This window comes from Trypanosoma brucei, chromosome 4 (assembly GCF_000002445.2).
Source record: "Trypanosoma brucei brucei TREU927 chromosome 4, complete sequence".
NCBI classification, from domain to species: Eukaryota; Euglenozoa; class Kinetoplastea; order Trypanosomatida; family Trypanosomatidae; genus Trypanosoma; species Trypanosoma brucei.
In genome coordinates, this window is record NC_007277.1 from 439,869 (window position 1) to 455,290 (window position 15,422).

The window sequence follows — 15,422 nt, forward strand, 5'->3', positions numbered from 1 at the left end:
AATAACAATATATTACACCATAAAAACGAAGAGATGTAAGGGAAAAGAAGCCAAAGATTGCTTAATCCTTGACGTGAAAGGTAGTGCAAGAGGCTGTGACATAAACAACACGTGGTGATTCTCCAGCATCCAAGTGGATGACAACCACTCTCGTTGCTAGCAGGCCCGCAAATACCACCCAACGTGTGACAAAACACGCATTTCTACATGCCCCTTCACCCCATAATCTAAAGGGTTCAATCTACAGAAATCCAACAAAACTATGAATACTGAAAGAATCTGACGGTAGTGCCGGTCAAATATTTACTCATCCCGCACTTCGCCCTTGTCTTTTGGGCGCGGTTGCAGCTACTTGGTGACCTTCTTGAGCATTTTCCGAAGTCGCTCCATTTCAATAATCTCTCTGCGGTGTTCAGCTTCCTTTTTCTCGACCTGTCTAAACACCTCCTGAAGCTCGTTGTGGCGCTCCCGCTGCTTCTCCTTCTCGAGTTTGTCCTCACGCATGTATTCACTAACTGCTGCACTTATTTTGCTGGATATAATCCTCTTTTCCCCTTGCACGCGCTCCGTTGCCTCGCGCAGCTGCTCGAACCGCATTTCCTCCACCTCTGTCTCCCGGCGGCACTTGTCTACGGCCGCGCGGGTTTCAACCTCGCGCTGGCGGAACATCTCCAACCGAGAGATCAGCAACTCTACAAAACGTGCAGGTAACGCCGCTATTTCAGCCTCTGTGAAGGGAATACCGCTGTCCATCAGTTGCCTTCTAAGCTGAACAGAGGCCAAATCAATGCACTCGCTGTGGCGGGCTCGGAGGCACTCGGTGTCCATTGTATATCTTTCCCCCCTACGCGGTTGTAAAGGCTTTTCCCGCTTCCTACTTTACTTGAATAATGATCGAACGCCCAAGAGCTGAACTGTGGTGACAGCGCTCGCCACGAAATATCAGCGACGACCAGACGGGGAAAAACGAGAATAGTGCAAAAGCATTCATTATTTAGTTTGAAGGGATCGGGATCATCACACTTGACGAAAAGAACAAAGAACACTTGGGAGGGGGTTCGAGAAATGTCGTTGCGCTACTCTAAGCTATCCTCTTATTATGGCATTGGGGTGATGGTTTCCGGGAGCACTGTCAAAAGCACACACACATCTATTCCTTCCCTCCAAAGACCTCAGATGATGTGATCCAACGCACTACAGACACAATCCCCAGGATGGTTTCACGGTGCACAAAGTTAATCGAAGGACCCAAGCGCACGGACCAATGCATCACTTCTGGGTAGGTTCGCGAACGACAGAAAAAAGTGGTTCTGCCGCTCGACCAATAGCATTTCATCCTGTTATCGATGAGGTCTGAACTAACCTGCCTTTGGTTACGGTGAACTAAACTAAAAAAAAAAAAACAGCAACGCGGCATACCAATCCTTGATATTGGGCACTTCTAACCCAAAGACTCTAAACAACAACAACAGCAACCAGCACCAGATCAAACAAACTTTTTGCTGCCTCTTTACCCTCGCGCGGCACCCAAGCGTTGCATCCGGCTGTCGCTTACCTACCGGAATGAGACCTCAACGAAGGAAAAAAAAACGAAGGACAAAAAACCGATGAGAAGAAGACACTTGATAGACCTACGGAGACGCACACGGGAAAACACAGATAAGTTTTGATGATAACACCACGTTAGTACCACCTGCGGCGATGTGCTTGCCATCAGGGCACCGCCTTTTGATTTACATCATATCTAGACAGTCTAAATAATACATACCATCCTCTGATATATGTGCAAAGTAGTCACAGTGGCTCTTTACACCCGTGCCGACATGAGGGTTGCACAAAATCCACCGTTGATTAGGAGAAGTCCCATCGTTTCTTTAACATTGTCTCAAAGTCGTTGTCTAATTCGAACATAGCACTTAGGGGAGTATGCCACTCGACAATTTCCTCGAAGGTGAAACGTCGGTACAGCGCCTGCCGAACATCCCAGGCGGTAAGAAACGCATCCTGCTCCTCACCATCCTCCGCACTGAACCGTTTGTGCAACTCGATGACATCAGCGGTCCCGCACGTGTCCTTCGGGAATAGTTCCCAAAGTCGCTCAAGCATCATCAATCGGGCTGGTGGGAGGGGTGGAAGCAAGAGATTCATGTAGAGAAGATAATCCACTGACCCATCGCCTGCGGTGTCCAGAACGGTGAGGGCACTCTCAGGATCCTTTAAGTATAGCCGGTGTCCGCGCAAAACTTCTAGGAAGGTTTCACGCGAAAGAAAGAAGTTTCGCTGCACGTCCTGCCGGCGTAGCGCAATAGACAGTTGACGGACCGCCAACGGGGATTGGATCACAACCGGTCGATGACTGCTGAGGATTATATCATCCACCACTGCGACGGTAGTTCTCACATCGGTAACGGCACCCTTCTCTGCTGCAGTCTGGTAGGAACTGAAGGTCATGTTGCAGGGGTTTTGTTCTCTGTGAGTTCTCATGGTCTCTTCATCCAGTGGGGTTCGGACGCTAGCGGGCCACACACCGCGCATCAACGTTAGAAACTCAAGGTCATTGGCGCACAACGCAGCGACCCCGGAACAGTACTGTTCGAATTCTTGCCGCGTGATGGCACCATCTGGATTTGTTGTTGTGCTGAAGGCAGCTTCAAACTCTGAGCGGACTCCCTGCTCCGACCGAATGTTCTGAACGACATCGGGGTGTCCGGCGGCGTTATATGAGCTGAGAACCTCATCAATGTACACGGACCCGTCCTTACTTTGAGTAAAGGTGTACCATACACGTGTAATCCACGTCAGTTTCAGTGGTGTGAGGTTACGTCGAAGGGCCGCAATAAAGTCAGTCGGATCGAGAACACCATCACCACTTCTATCCAGCACATGAACAATTGCTTCAATGTCTTCGCTGTCCAACGATACGCCGCTTTCCTCAAGCGCCTCAACAAATTTTGCCTTTTCCATTGATTGACCCCCGCTATCCACTGCTATGCCGCAACCGCGGCTCAACTTCCGTATACCATTCGCTCCAGACGCCCCATTACACAGCAGACGGCGGGTTCTCTGCACTATGGACTTAAAGCGAGTGTGTTTGGCTCTTGAGGCATACAACAACGGCATTTGAGGCTCTCCACTTCTCTAACTTTGGCTTATTTATCCCCCGTTGGCCCGTATCCTTTTTGCTTTAAAAAAATATGTTGAAGAGAATCCAACCAGCACCCAATATGTGAACCACTACTGCCTCACCTTCACCCTAACCCTAACCTTTTTTAGTTTTTTTGTCCCTTACACTCGTGACGGTAATGTTCCCTCCTTCCCTGCCGCTGCAAGCGGTGGCGTCCAGATGTTTAATCAGCGTTCCAGGCACCTAGATTGAGAAGTGAGAAAAAAAATAAGAAGCATAAAATGTATCGGCATGAAATGATTTGGCGTACTTTTAAATCATACGCACTCCACATAGCGAATTGTTATGGAGGTGGGGAGTGGAGTGGGGCAAATGCAGCAAGTAAAAGGAGTCATCTTTCGTAGTAACTAAGATAAAGATACACAGTGAAGACATGTATAACAACTAGTGAAGGGAGGATCTTCACGATATACATGACTACAGTTCGCGGCGCCGCCTGCCAAACACCACCGCGCGAAGGCATGAAAAGAATTAGTTCACATAAATCACCGCGATCCACTCGCCGACATTTCGCGGGAAGTGACAGTCGCATTCAGTTCAGGTTCTTTAGGAGCACGCAGCGGGATCGTGGGGTCGAGCGGCCACCACTCGTCGATGTTGCTCATCTTGAAGGTATGTGGTACTTTGAAGCCTCCTACATGTGGTAGTGCAGAGATCTTAGATGGCGCGCGTTTGCTCCGTTTCTTCTCCCTAATTAATTCATTCAACATCTGCACGCGCCTAGGAGGGTTCACATACTCATTTCCATGAACAGTTGGAAAACTTACAGGTGTCCCAGCAAACTTTGACGCGATCCCTCTAAATGTGTGCCTAGGAATCGTGCCTGTAAGTGTTGAGGGAACCCACTCCCACTGCGGAACTTTTTGCTCCACTGACTCTTGTTGGAAAACACGTTCGAGAAAACTTCTGTTTGAAAGCGGCGTGCAGCTCCGCGCGGCGGTCGAAGCGTGAGAAGCGACTTTTGTTGTTTCAGGATGCCACTTGGCTACCACCGTGCTCCGTGGTTTTTCCACGATGCTGTCCAAGAAACCGGCCTCACACATCATCTGCTCATCAGTTTTGTAATACTCCAATGTGTGCATCAAAGGACGCTGAGGAAAGGGATGGGCCTCATCAGCTACTGATGCATTCCAACGCGGTCGCAGAGGTGGAAGAGGCGCACGCCGGAATCGCTCCACCTCACGGCGACGGAGGCGGTGCTTATCATTCTTCGGCAACGGTTCATACACCACTTCATTCCGAGTGTAGGATGCACCGCCAAGGACAGTAGAGGCTTGCCCTGACCCGCGGAACATATTCACTCAATATTGCTCTTTTTCCCCTTTTATTTACAGTGCCTATGAATTAAAAAAAAGAAAGTGGGAACGCCGCTCCAACAAAACTAACAATACCATGTATCACAACGCAGTTTGGGATGAATAAGACCGCTACTGCGCCCCCACAAGACAACTCACGCAGTTCGATTCATGACATTCACTTCACCCAAATGGTATTGCACCGCGCATTTGGGTAATGTTCGGCTTTCAAGGGAAAGTGAGGGGTATATATATATAAATATATTCAGAAAAGGAAAAATACGAAGACCGACGCCAACAGGACAACATTCAGAAAGACTATAAATGCTGACAGTGGAGCAAAAAGGAGACCGCACCTCTCAGCCGCCTTCTTTTCTACCGATCTTCCTTCAGGCGAACATAACGCGCATTATCTGGTACCGTAAATGTAGAAGTGCGTGACAACAAAAGACAACATCAACGAAAAAATCGCCAGCCTGTTCAACCGGGGGGAGGGGGGGGGGAGATGAGCAAATAACACAAGTATAACCACAATCCCTCTTTCATAATTTCCTCAGTCGTGATTCCGATTTCCTGCACGCATATGCACAAGGCACAAACCTTCATCACCCCGCTACGCCGCACTGCTCCCTTTCCTTTCCCTCGGTTCATCCCTGCACAAAATCATATTACCGCTACTGTGCCGCTGCAGATTGCATCAGAGCTCACAATATAATATCGAGTATCACATTCGGAACATACGAACGCGACTCCCATCCCTTCCCGTCACTATCAAACACACACCAAACCAATGCACTTAATGCAATCACTCACGAGAGAAAATGTTACGTCCCGCATTCCGTAGTGTAAAGAGTGACTTGATAGCAGTTTCTCGCACACGCGCTCCCACAACACGCTCCACACACTTTCCATCCAAAAAGATAAGCACCGTGGGAAAAGTGAGGACACCATACTCATTCACCATTTTCTTCGCTCGCGGCCCCGGCACCAGTGCGAGCTTCACCTCATTTGGATTCCCCAAATTCACAGCATTGATGGAAGAGATGAAACTACGCGTTAAGGGATCCTCCGCTATGGACGTCTCCGCACCATCGCCTACCCGCCTGTGGAGGCTGCCTGTGTGAAGTATCGCAACTACACAACGTGTTTTGTGATGATCGAGGAAATCTGTGAAAACCTTTTCATTTGGCAACTCCGCTATTTCATATCCGCTAGCGGGAGGTCGCGATATTTTTGCAATCTTCGTGATGAACAGAAATGGCCGTGTCAACCGCAACATTTTCCCAGCGCCCCCCTCTTCTCCACAGGATGGATAAAAGGGCTGGCAGACGAGCTACAAATGAAGTAGTAGGTAGTGGAGAAGGGTAAGAATGTGCAAGAAAGGGTGTGTCTCTTTTTTTTTTTTAAGGGGGAGGGAAAACTCGCCAAAAGAAGAAGTTAACCCTCAGAAGGTAGCCCACAAGTAGCCGATGGCGCTGCAACTTCGCGGTTATGCGCTTAGAGTGAGGACCGAAATGTTCATAGTGATGGTGAGGATGCAGTGCTGAAAGGAGCACATACGTGTCTGTGGAGACACGTACCGCGCGCACAAATGAGTACGGGTAATGCCCAAAATGGAAGATGCAAAAATACTCCTTGGACTCCGTGCCCACAACGAAGGTACTTCCATCCCTTCAGTATGGTTTCACCGGATTCCAAACCCATCTCACGCATCCCCCCCCCTACGTAATGCTCGCACCGTTTAGCTTCACTTGATCCTTCCTTTTCTTTAGGTCTTCCATCCGGCATTCTTCTCGTACTCGGCGCGAAGCCGCTTTTCCTCCTCAGGGGACGGCTGCGGGTACATAATCATTACCCATCCTACCACCAGCGGTACCAACACAAGCTGAATTTTCAACATCTTAATTAGCTCTCCCTTGGCCTTGTCCTTTAAGCTCTTGTTCTCCATCCCGGGTTTATGGCCCTCAAACCCGCCCGTCAGCATCCGTCTGGAAACCCGAAACATTTTCGCTCAGGCGCAGCTCGGACGCGCACAGTCAAACCTTCCTTTATTTAAGGGGTATTGAGTACACGTGCGAAGGTATACACGAAAAAGGTAGAGATATCTCTGCCTCTCAACGCAGACTTTACCTTTTTTTCTTTCGGTGGGCTTATGAGCTCTCCTTCTTCTGTTCGCCTCCCTTACTGAAGATAAATTAAAGGTAAAAACAGAAAAAAAAACAGAAGAAAATGAAGGAACTAAGGGGTACCCCACACACCACTCGGAAGGAATACCAACCACTACGAAACGCGACCGTAGAAAGGAGTTATACCAATGCGAGGAAACCTCTCAGAAGCTGTCTCAATAACTGACCGGCAATGCATCAGGCACGCAAATAAGCATCTGTTAAGAGAATACAGAAAGGTAGCAATAATACTGTGCCAAAAGGGAAGAAGGAGAGGAAAATAAAGAGGGGAGGGGGAGAAAAAGTGGGAATCAAGTGCAGACACCGGTCGAAGTGGGACCCCTGTTGGATCATTTCTCCATAAAATATTAAAACACGCACACGCCATACAGAAGCAGAGCTTTCCACAACTGTATTAAAATAAACAAATATGGACATGAATACACACATATGGATATATGATGTTCTCTATGCACCAGTTTGTCGACCCTAACATGCCGCTCCCGCTACCACACGGCGTCACACCGCTCATCGTTTCTCCCAGCTTACAATACAATTGGTCTGAAGACCCGGAATATGCACGAGGTCCTCTCGAGGTGCTGATCGCTCCCTTGCACATCTTGGTTGAACAAAAGGCGGCGAAGCGTCCTGAATGTCAACATGTTTACCACATTGGCCCGCATATTGCGAAGCGGCTCGCGGTCAACACGTAGCAGGGAACGCATAATACAAGCCATGCACGCAAGGCATAGTTCAAAGTATATGAAAAAACAAACCACAAGGCGCACAAACAGCAGAAGAGGTCGACCCGCCCAATGGTGAAAGATCCCGATTCGTTTCATATCTTTGAAGGTACCACTCACATCTGGTTTTAGCAGCGGTTCGCCCACCTCCTTTGAGACGTGCCCACAAGCCATTAGTCCTTTAAGCATGTCATTATATCCCAATGTAAAGAGATCGCGGTGAGTTGCCTCAGCTGGAGGGCAAAGTCCCCACCACACAGGGACAAAAACGGTAGGGTGTATGGTTGCTGAACTGTAGTAAAAGGGTGACACGGTGATGGTGCTGGGCTCGCCCATGCGGGGCGTTACTGTTGTGAGGGCGCCGTCACACACCCACTCGCCGGTACTCCTCAGTTTGAACGGCATGCCCACTAGTGGCGCCAAGCAGCAAGATGCGAGCATGCTTTCCACGATCTCATCGTAGTTTTTAAAGGTAGTTATCACCTTCCCTTTTATATAGGGGAGTTTAGTGACATAAATCTCTAGCGACCCATCGTTCAACTTTCCATTTAGCTCGGGATTATTTTCCAGATCCCTCATGTGTTTTCCAAACATATCCAACGAATCCTTCAGATAATTGATCATACAAAAAAGGTATATCCATGAAGACCTGTAGTGCTCGCCGTACATGATGACCCGCTCTCGGACCTTTTCAAAGCAATGCATCTTTGACACGAGCATCGTTGCCGCTAGCGATCCGGCACTGCATCCACAGAACCTAACACGTTTCCCCTCTGCAGCCAGCTTCTCCAGCAACCCGCTGTCGACAATTGCCTGAGCTCCGCCAAAATGATACATCTGAAGCCATCCACCGGCAGAGAAACTTAACGTCAGGTCAACTGACGGACTTTCCACAAGTTCGTCTTCGGTTTTGCGGTACCTCAGAAGCTGAGTCAGCTTATGCATCACCAAAGACTTAAGATATATGAGAAAAAATTATTGAAAGCGAAATCAAATATTGCAATGACAAGCGAAAGGAAGAGGCTTAAAACGGGAAACAGTACACAACGTCGCTACAACCTGTACAGAGGAAAATAACTATCCGACAAATTTTCAGAAGAAAAATAAAATAAAAATTAAAACATTATGTGGAACAAATTATCAGCACACAGTGACCATACGAAGGCACACTCGCTGTAAAATCGGGCGAAAAACCAACAGGTGAGCTGCTTACTTCTTCGATTTCCTCGGGGCTGCGGTTGTGGTGGCGCCACCTTTCGCCTTGCGCTCCGCGGCACGGGCAGCACGTTCCTTTCGGAGGCGCTCCTCGCGGCGGATGCGATCCTTCTTGAGTGGACCATACCACTGGCTCTTTTCCTTCTTCGTCTGGAATCGACCATGACCGATTTTACTGCTTGTGTCGATAAACTTCAGCGTAATCTTCTCCGTGAGTTTGCGCGATGTTTGCGGGGCCATGGGGCGACGGAGTGTGATGACACGGCGACGAGGACCGGCAACAGAACCCTTCAGCATCACGTAGTCGTTGCGGACAGTACCGTAGCCAACAAAACCACCCATCGGAGTGATGGTCTTAGCGGTAAGATCATAAGCAGTTGTGGCTTGGTTGGGTTCCATGGAAACTGCACGACCGAGCTGGTAAATCTTCTTGTTGAGGTGTGTACGGTGGTGGTAACCATGCTGACCAGCACGAGCAACGGTGTACATGACACGAGACGGATGCCATGCGCCAATGCACGCAACCTTACGTAGACCACGGTGAGTTTTACGTGGTAGGCACGCAACACCCCAACGTTTCACGACACCAGTGAAACCATGGCCCTTAGTCACAGCGCACACGTCACATGCCTCCGACTGTTGGAACACAGAGTCGATGCGAACTTCCTTCTCAAGTAGCGATTTGGCGAGTTCAATCTTCTGCGCAATGGTGCCGCCGTTAATTTGGATCTCGCTTACGTGAGCCTTCTTCACACCAACGCGGTTGTTGCGCAGCTTGCGGAGTTGCGTGTGTGCCACCACACGGATGATGTCAGCCTTCTTTTCGAATGCCTTCAACGTCCGTGCTTCAGCGAGACGTCCCTCTGTTGTGCGAGCGAACTGCTTGCGCTTCGTGAAGGCGAGCTGTGCGGACTGTTTCCAGTTCTTGTAGAAGCGCCGGCGGAATTCCACGCTGGTGTGGTGTGCCCACACGGTGCCAATCGTCTTGTGGCCCACAGGTGTCTGCCGATAGCCAACAATTCCGACAACAACCATCGGCGGTGCCTCAAGAATTGTCACTGGTTCCACAACCTCTTTCTTGTTCACCTTTGACCCCGGACGGTCGACATCACGCACAATATGCGTCATACCAGCCTTGTACACCATGAAACTGGTGAGATGAGGTTTCTGTGAGGGATCATCCTTGGGGAAAGAACGTGCTCGGCCACGAATCTGACGGCTGCGTTTGCGGGGAAGGAACCCAAGATGGCCGTGACGGGGGTGCTCGAACTTGCAGTGAGACATGTTGGTGTGCTCGCTTGTTCCTAGTGCAATTCGCGCAATTATATGTGACAACAAAGTAAAAGTGATAATTACAGATAAAGAAAAGAGAGAAAGAAAAGGGGAAAAGGTAACCGTGCGGTTAATGAGCCTAAATAAATTAAGCAATGTCAGCATTAAAGATTTGGCGACCTACTACAAGGAAGTAGCCAACACACTACAACCTGTACAGAGGAAAATAACTACCCGACAAATTTTCAGAAGAAAAATAAAATAAAAATTAAAAAACAAAAATTAAAACATTATGTGGAACAAATTATCAGCACACAGTGACCATACGAAGGCACACTCGCTGTAAAATCGGGCGAAAAACCAACAGGTGAGCTGCTTACTTCTTCGATTTCCTCGGGGCTGCGGTTGTGGTGGCGCCACCTTTCGCCTTGCGCTCCGCGGCACGGGCAGCACGTTCCTTTCGGAGGCGCTCCTCGCGGCGGATGCGATCCTTCTTGAGTGGACCATACCACTGGCTCTTTTCCTTCTTCGTCTGGAATCGACCATGACCGATTTTACTGCTTGTGTCGATAAACTTCAGCGTAATCTTCTCCGTGAGTTTGCGCGATGTTTGCGGGGCCATGGGGCGACGGAGTGTGATGACACGGCGACGAGGACCGGCAACAGAACCCTTCAGCATCACGTAGTCGTTGCGGACAGTACCGTAGCCAACAAAACCACCCATCGGAGTGATGGTCTTAGCGGTAAGATCATAAGCAGTTGTGGCTTGGTTGGGTTCCATGGAAACTGCACGACCGAGCTGGTAAATCTTCTTGTTGAGGTGTGTACGGTGGTGGTAACCATGCTGACCAGCACGAGCAACGGTGTACATGACACGAGACGGATGCCATGCGCCAATGCACGCAACCTTACGTAGACCACGGTGAGTTTTACGTGGTAGGCACGCAACACCCCAACGTTTCACGACACCAGTGAAACCATGGCCCTTAGTCACAGCGCACACGTCACATGCCTCCGACTGTTGGAACACAGAGTCGATGCGAACTTCCTTCTCAAGTAGCGATTTGGCGAGTTCAATCTTCTGCGCAATGGTGCCGCCGTTAATTTGGATCTCGCTTACGTGAGCCTTCTTCACACCAACGCGGTTGTTGCGCAGCTTGCGGAGTTGCGTGTGTGCCACCACACGGATGATGTCAGCCTTCTTTTCGAATGCCTTCAACGTCCGTGCTTCAGCGAGACGTCCCTCTGTTGTGCGAGCGAACTGCTTGCGCTTCGTGAAGGCGAGCTGTGCGGACTGTTTCCAGTTCTTGTAGAAGCGCCGGCGGAATTCCACGCTGGTGTGGTGTGCCCACACGGTGCCAATCGTCTTGTGGCCCACAGGTGTCTGCCGATAGCCAACAATTCCGACAACAACCATCGGCGGTGCCTCAAGAATTGTCACTGGTTCCACAACCTCTTTCTTGTTCACCTTTGACCCCGGACGGTCGACATCACGCACAATATGCGTCATACCAGCCTTGTACACCATGAAACTGGTGAGATGAGGTTTCTGTGAGGGATCATCCTTGGGGAAAGAACGTGCTCGGCCACGAATCTGACGGCTGCGTTTGCGGGGAAGGAACCCAAGATGGCCGTGACGGGGGTGCTCGAACTTGCAGTGAGACATGTTGGTGTGCTCGCTTGTTCCTAATGCAATTCGCGCAATTATATGTGACAACAAAGTAAAAGTGATAATTACAGATAAAGAAAAGAGAGAAAGAAAAGGGGGAAAAGTAAGCGTGCGGTTAATAAGAATAAAGGGAGTAAGCGGCGGTGAGCGCTAGTCAGCACCGGCGCCTTGTGTTGTTGGGTATTCATTTGCTGTTTTGAAAGAAATGTGAGTAAGCGGTTGTAGTGTATCTTACTCATCTAACCGATGCTTAGATCTGTTTGCTGTGTTGTCTGTCCCTTCGGCACTTCAAATTCTTGGATGCATGTGTTTCGAGACGGGAGGCTCATTATGTATTTCATATACTCCCAGCAAGCCACTTAATGGATTGGCCTTTGTCAAGTACAGCAGTATCTCATTGTAAGTGGTGTTGGCATCGCATTACCAGGTGTGGTGAACACTTGGTAGACATATCCAACTCCTGCTTACAGGAGTTCCACGCCCCCAAGCCCACCAAATATTAGTAGCAAAACAGACCATCATCGTCTTAAACGTTGGGCGCTTTCAACCCGCATTTTCTAATATGCGGGTTCGTTGTAACTAGCGATCACTCACCATGCCTTCATACCCTTACTACCTTTTAACTGCATTCGACCAAACGGCAATTGCAGTTGAGAGCACAGTTGTCGAGAAGTGAAAGAGTAACACACGTTGTGGACCGAAAAACAGTTACAACTTTACCGATAAGGGTATGATGCCACCTGCAAGACCGGGATCGTGGAAAATGCACCCATCACAGGCAACGTCGCTAACGCCGCTGTCGCGCTTTTCTTCACGCGCACTCGCGGACGGATATTATCAGAGAGATGTATTGGGGATTTCATCATGGCAGACGGAGGCGCCACCTAAAAAAAAAAAATTCGCAACGATCGGTTACACCTCGTCCTTGCATAATGAGTAACAACTCACATCTCATTTTTGTCGTAATCAGCAACCACGTGCCCAGAGGCTGCATGTTCCCATCACGCCGCCAACTTCCACCACTGCTCTTTTCGGCACGCGCACTGCTCAACCACATACTGGCGCTGTTTATTTCTTCAACATCTTTTCCGCACCACCAATGGGGAAATCCACCTTCTTCGCTATCGCCGACTTGGTCATGAATGGTCCTTTTATTTTCGTTTCCTTGAACAAGCAGTGCCGCTGCAGCACTGGATCCCAGAGCACCTTTTGCACTTTTCGCCCTGTAGCATCTAGTCGCTCTGTCTCCGTCTTGAGGTATCCCTCCATGTGCCCGGTGTTTGCCTCACTGCGCAGTGCTACCATATTGTTTTTTATCTTCCTGGGGATAACCTTGGGGATGAAACCCACCATACGCTTCTTGAGACGCGTCTTGTACTGGCCACGCAACAACAAGGCGGTGGAGGAGAGCATTCTTCCTCTCCTTTTGCTAGTTGCTTCCGGTTCTCCCCTTGTCGCTGCCGTGGTTGGCCGTGTTTTGTATCCCCTATTTCCACTCTGAGATATACACGTGTCAACATGAGCATGTGTGTAAATACATATATATGTGTGTGTGGGGGGGGGGGAGAGTGGAATTAAAGTCAGCGATTGAGACGAGCGGGAGGCGTAACACTGAAAAATTACCCTTCTGTGACCATTTGTCCACGTGAAGTTGTCAAAGTTGTGTACCGCTTAAACGGAATTCGGTTTTACACGCAACAATTAAAATGGTTATGACTGGCGAAAGCATAGAGAGGGAAAAGTATACAAGACAACACCATAGAGTGACTGTACTCTGGCCACTACTGCTGAAGCTGACTGTGGAGTGCAAGTGGGTATTTTTTCAGCGTGAGCTCCACAACGCCCTCAGAAAGGAAGATCACTTCGTTTCGCTTTCCTTTACCGGCTTCCGCCCCTCGGTCGTCCACAGCGAATACGGGTTCCTTGAATACCAGTTTCACCTTCCCCGTCTTGCCGAACGCGGAGTCAATGATGCCTTCCCTTAAGCCCCCCGGCCCGTTCTCATTAACGCAGCATCCATCATCCCCGCTCGTTGGCCGAAAGTAAACCGTAAGCCCAATGAATTTCTGTACCTCAGCATGAAGTGCATCCTTAACTTTCGTATCCCTCTCCTTCTTATTGGTGCTCATACCACCACCGCTCCTAGCCTCATGCATCTCCGAAGTAACGACGCCACTGGCAATACACGACCTGTCACTCACCACGCGTTCCACTACTAACGACCGGGACTTGTATCGAACGATGGGCATCGACCGCCACATCACGGCATCGTCTTTATCATCATGCAGAAGCGCACGGACGCGCCCCGCGAGTGCTATCCGGCACATGTTTTCTCGTTCCACGTCAAGTCGGGCCGCTATTAGTGGGGTCCCAATAGCTGCCAAGATGGGTTTCTCAAGCAGTACGATGGCGAAATATGTCAACGGCCCACGCTTGACAGCGATGGGTCGGCCGGGCCACCGATGCTTGTCTTCGGAAGGGCATTCAAACGTGATGAACGCCTCCTCACCCAACTCCTCCACGTACTGACTTTCTTGCATTAGGTCGAAAGGGGGCTCCTCCGCTAATTCCTCCCCAGCTTGCGAGTCGCTGGGGAGGCAAACAGTCGGGCGACTGAAAAACCGCATGGTTCCCATCACCGTAGAGTGACCAATGTTTATATGAAACTTGGTGTGCACGTTGCACGGCAGCTGATGGAACCGAACACGACTAACCTCCGCAACCATCACAGAGGCACTTTCAAACACTGGCACAGGATGAACCGCCTGGTCTGCGCGGCTCCGCTGCCGCTGTTGCTGCTGCAGCGCACTACAAAGCAAACCGCGCTCCATTCCTTCAGCATCAAACTGTACAACAGAGAGTCCAACGCGGTCACCACGGCGGGCCATCTGCACGGGCTTGCGGAACACTTGCAACCCCTTCACTTTCTTTACCACATGAGACTCAGGAATGACAACGCTGTCCCCTACGCTTACCTGTCCGCGGAGAATGGTGCCGGTGAACACGGTACCTTGGCCTTTCAATGCAAAGCAGTGGTCAACCATCATCACAAAGTCCTCCGGCCTCAACGGAGCTTCCTTATTTCTTTTGATCGTATCCGCGTCGACAAGGCTCAGGACGGCCGGTAACACCTTCTCCACGTTGATTGGACTCATCATACAGCCCTCACACGTTGTACCACCCGACTCTTCGCGACGCGGTGCGGCAGCGACCTCAACCATCGCCACAGATGGCCATCTGGTTCGTTCGAATGTCTTTTGCAGGCGCTTCCGCAGTTTATCGATTGCTGCCCGCTTCTCTTCGCTCGTAGACCCCTGGATAGCGTCAACTTTGTTGATCACAAGGACGAGTGGTTTGCACAGGACCTCGCCAATCACTATGCACTCCGCTGTCTGCGTCTGTATACCCTTGCAAGCATCAATGACAAGAATCATCATGTCTATAATTTGCGCCCCTCCCAATACAGTACGAATGAGCGATGCGTGTCCGGGGCAATCAACAAAAGTACATTGGACCTGTTGAATACCAGCGTTAAACAAATCCGGCGCAATGCCCTCCGTAGGAACGCAAGTGGCGCTAAAGCCAAGGTCGAGTGTTATGCCTCGGCGCTGACTCTCAGGACTCTTGTCAAATGCTGCTGTTGAAGCAGTTGATGAAAGCGCGCGTGCAAGCGATGTCTTTCCACTGTCTACATGACCTAGAATTCCGATGTTAATGTTTACAGAGGCAACATCATTAACTTCTGTCATTCCTGTTGGTCAACGCTCACAAGGTTGCTGTGCATGCAGCGGAGCTCCTTTCAACAGGGGTGGGGAAGTAACCTTCACCCGCTGTTAGTTGCGCTTCAAAAATAGACTAGTGGGGAGGGAAAAGGAACCC

At 49.9% G+C, this 15,422-nt stretch overlaps 10 protein-coding genes across 10 annotated transcripts, besides 4 other annotated features; all 10 read right to left on the reverse strand.

Moving 5' to 3' along the window:
• Positions 1 to 13,141: part of a sequence feature (sequence corresponds to BAC RPCI93-2L9) that runs on past the window's edge.
• On the reverse strand, positions 349 to 828 carry Tb927.4.1730 (hypothetical protein, conserved; the record flags this gene model as incomplete). Its single annotated transcript, XM_839230.1, has 1 exon — positions 349 to 828. One exon carries the CDS (start codon positions 826 to 828, stop codon positions 349 to 351), a length of 480 nt encoding a protein of 159 aa, XP_844323.1.
• Tb927.4.1740 (hypothetical protein, conserved) lies at positions 1,852 to 3,120 on the reverse strand (the record flags this gene model as incomplete). Its single annotated transcript, XM_839231.1, has 1 exon — positions 1,852 to 3,120. One exon carries the CDS (start codon positions 3,118 to 3,120, stop codon positions 1,852 to 1,854), a length of 1,269 nt encoding a protein of 422 aa, XP_844324.1.
• On the reverse strand, positions 3,670 to 4,479 carry Tb927.4.1750 (hypothetical protein, conserved; the record flags this gene model as incomplete). The annotated part of the gene is made up of 1 exon (XM_839232.1): positions 3,670 to 4,479. One exon carries the CDS (start codon positions 4,477 to 4,479, stop codon positions 3,670 to 3,672), a length of 810 nt encoding a protein of 269 aa, XP_844325.1.
• On the reverse strand, positions 5,285 to 5,758 carry Tb927.4.1760 (hypothetical protein, conserved; the record flags this gene model as incomplete). Its single annotated transcript, XM_839233.1, has 1 exon — positions 5,285 to 5,758. One exon carries the CDS (start codon positions 5,756 to 5,758, stop codon positions 5,285 to 5,287), a length of 474 nt encoding a protein of 157 aa, XP_844326.1.
• Tb927.4.1770 (hypothetical protein, conserved) lies at positions 6,248 to 6,484 on the reverse strand (the record flags this gene model as incomplete). The annotated part of the gene is made up of 1 exon (XM_839234.1): positions 6,248 to 6,484. The coding sequence occupies one exon, from the start codon at positions 6,482 to 6,484 to the stop codon at positions 6,248 to 6,250; it is 237 nt and encodes a 78-aa protein (XP_844327.1).
• Positions 7,190 to 8,332, reverse strand: Tb927.4.1780 (hypothetical protein, conserved; the record flags this gene model as incomplete). The annotated part of the gene is made up of 1 exon (XM_839235.1): positions 7,190 to 8,332. The coding sequence occupies one exon, from the start codon at positions 8,330 to 8,332 to the stop codon at positions 7,190 to 7,192; it is 1,143 nt and encodes a 380-aa protein (XP_844328.1).
• Positions 8,487 to 8,508: a sequence feature (AT_rich).
• Positions 8,597 to 10,039, reverse strand: Tb927.4.1790 (ribosomal protein L3, putative; the record flags this gene model as incomplete). Its single annotated transcript, XM_839236.1, has 1 exon — positions 8,597 to 10,039. One exon carries the CDS (start codon positions 10,037 to 10,039, stop codon positions 8,597 to 8,599), a length of 1,443 nt encoding a protein of 480 aa, XP_844329.1.
• Positions 10,127 to 10,162: a sequence feature (AT_rich).
• Tb927.4.1800 (ribosomal protein L3, mitochondrial, putative) lies at positions 10,251 to 11,540 on the reverse strand (the record flags this gene model as incomplete). The annotated part of the gene is made up of 1 exon (XM_839237.1): positions 10,251 to 11,540. One exon carries the CDS (start codon positions 11,538 to 11,540, stop codon positions 10,251 to 10,253), a length of 1,290 nt encoding a protein of 429 aa, XP_844330.1.
• Tb927.4.1810 (hypothetical protein, conserved) lies at positions 12,612 to 12,956 on the reverse strand (the record flags this gene model as incomplete). Its single annotated transcript, XM_839238.1, has 1 exon — positions 12,612 to 12,956. One exon carries the CDS (start codon positions 12,954 to 12,956, stop codon positions 12,612 to 12,614), a length of 345 nt encoding a protein of 114 aa, XP_844331.1.
• Positions 13,142 to 15,422: part of a sequence feature (sequence corresponds to BAC RPCI93-29M18) that runs on past the window's edge.
• Tb927.4.1820 (selenocysteine-tRNA-specific elongation factor, putative) lies at positions 13,325 to 15,292 on the reverse strand (the record flags this gene model as incomplete). The annotated part of the gene is made up of 1 exon (XM_839239.1): positions 13,325 to 15,292. The coding sequence occupies one exon, from the start codon at positions 15,290 to 15,292 to the stop codon at positions 13,325 to 13,327; it is 1,968 nt and encodes a 655-aa protein (XP_844332.1).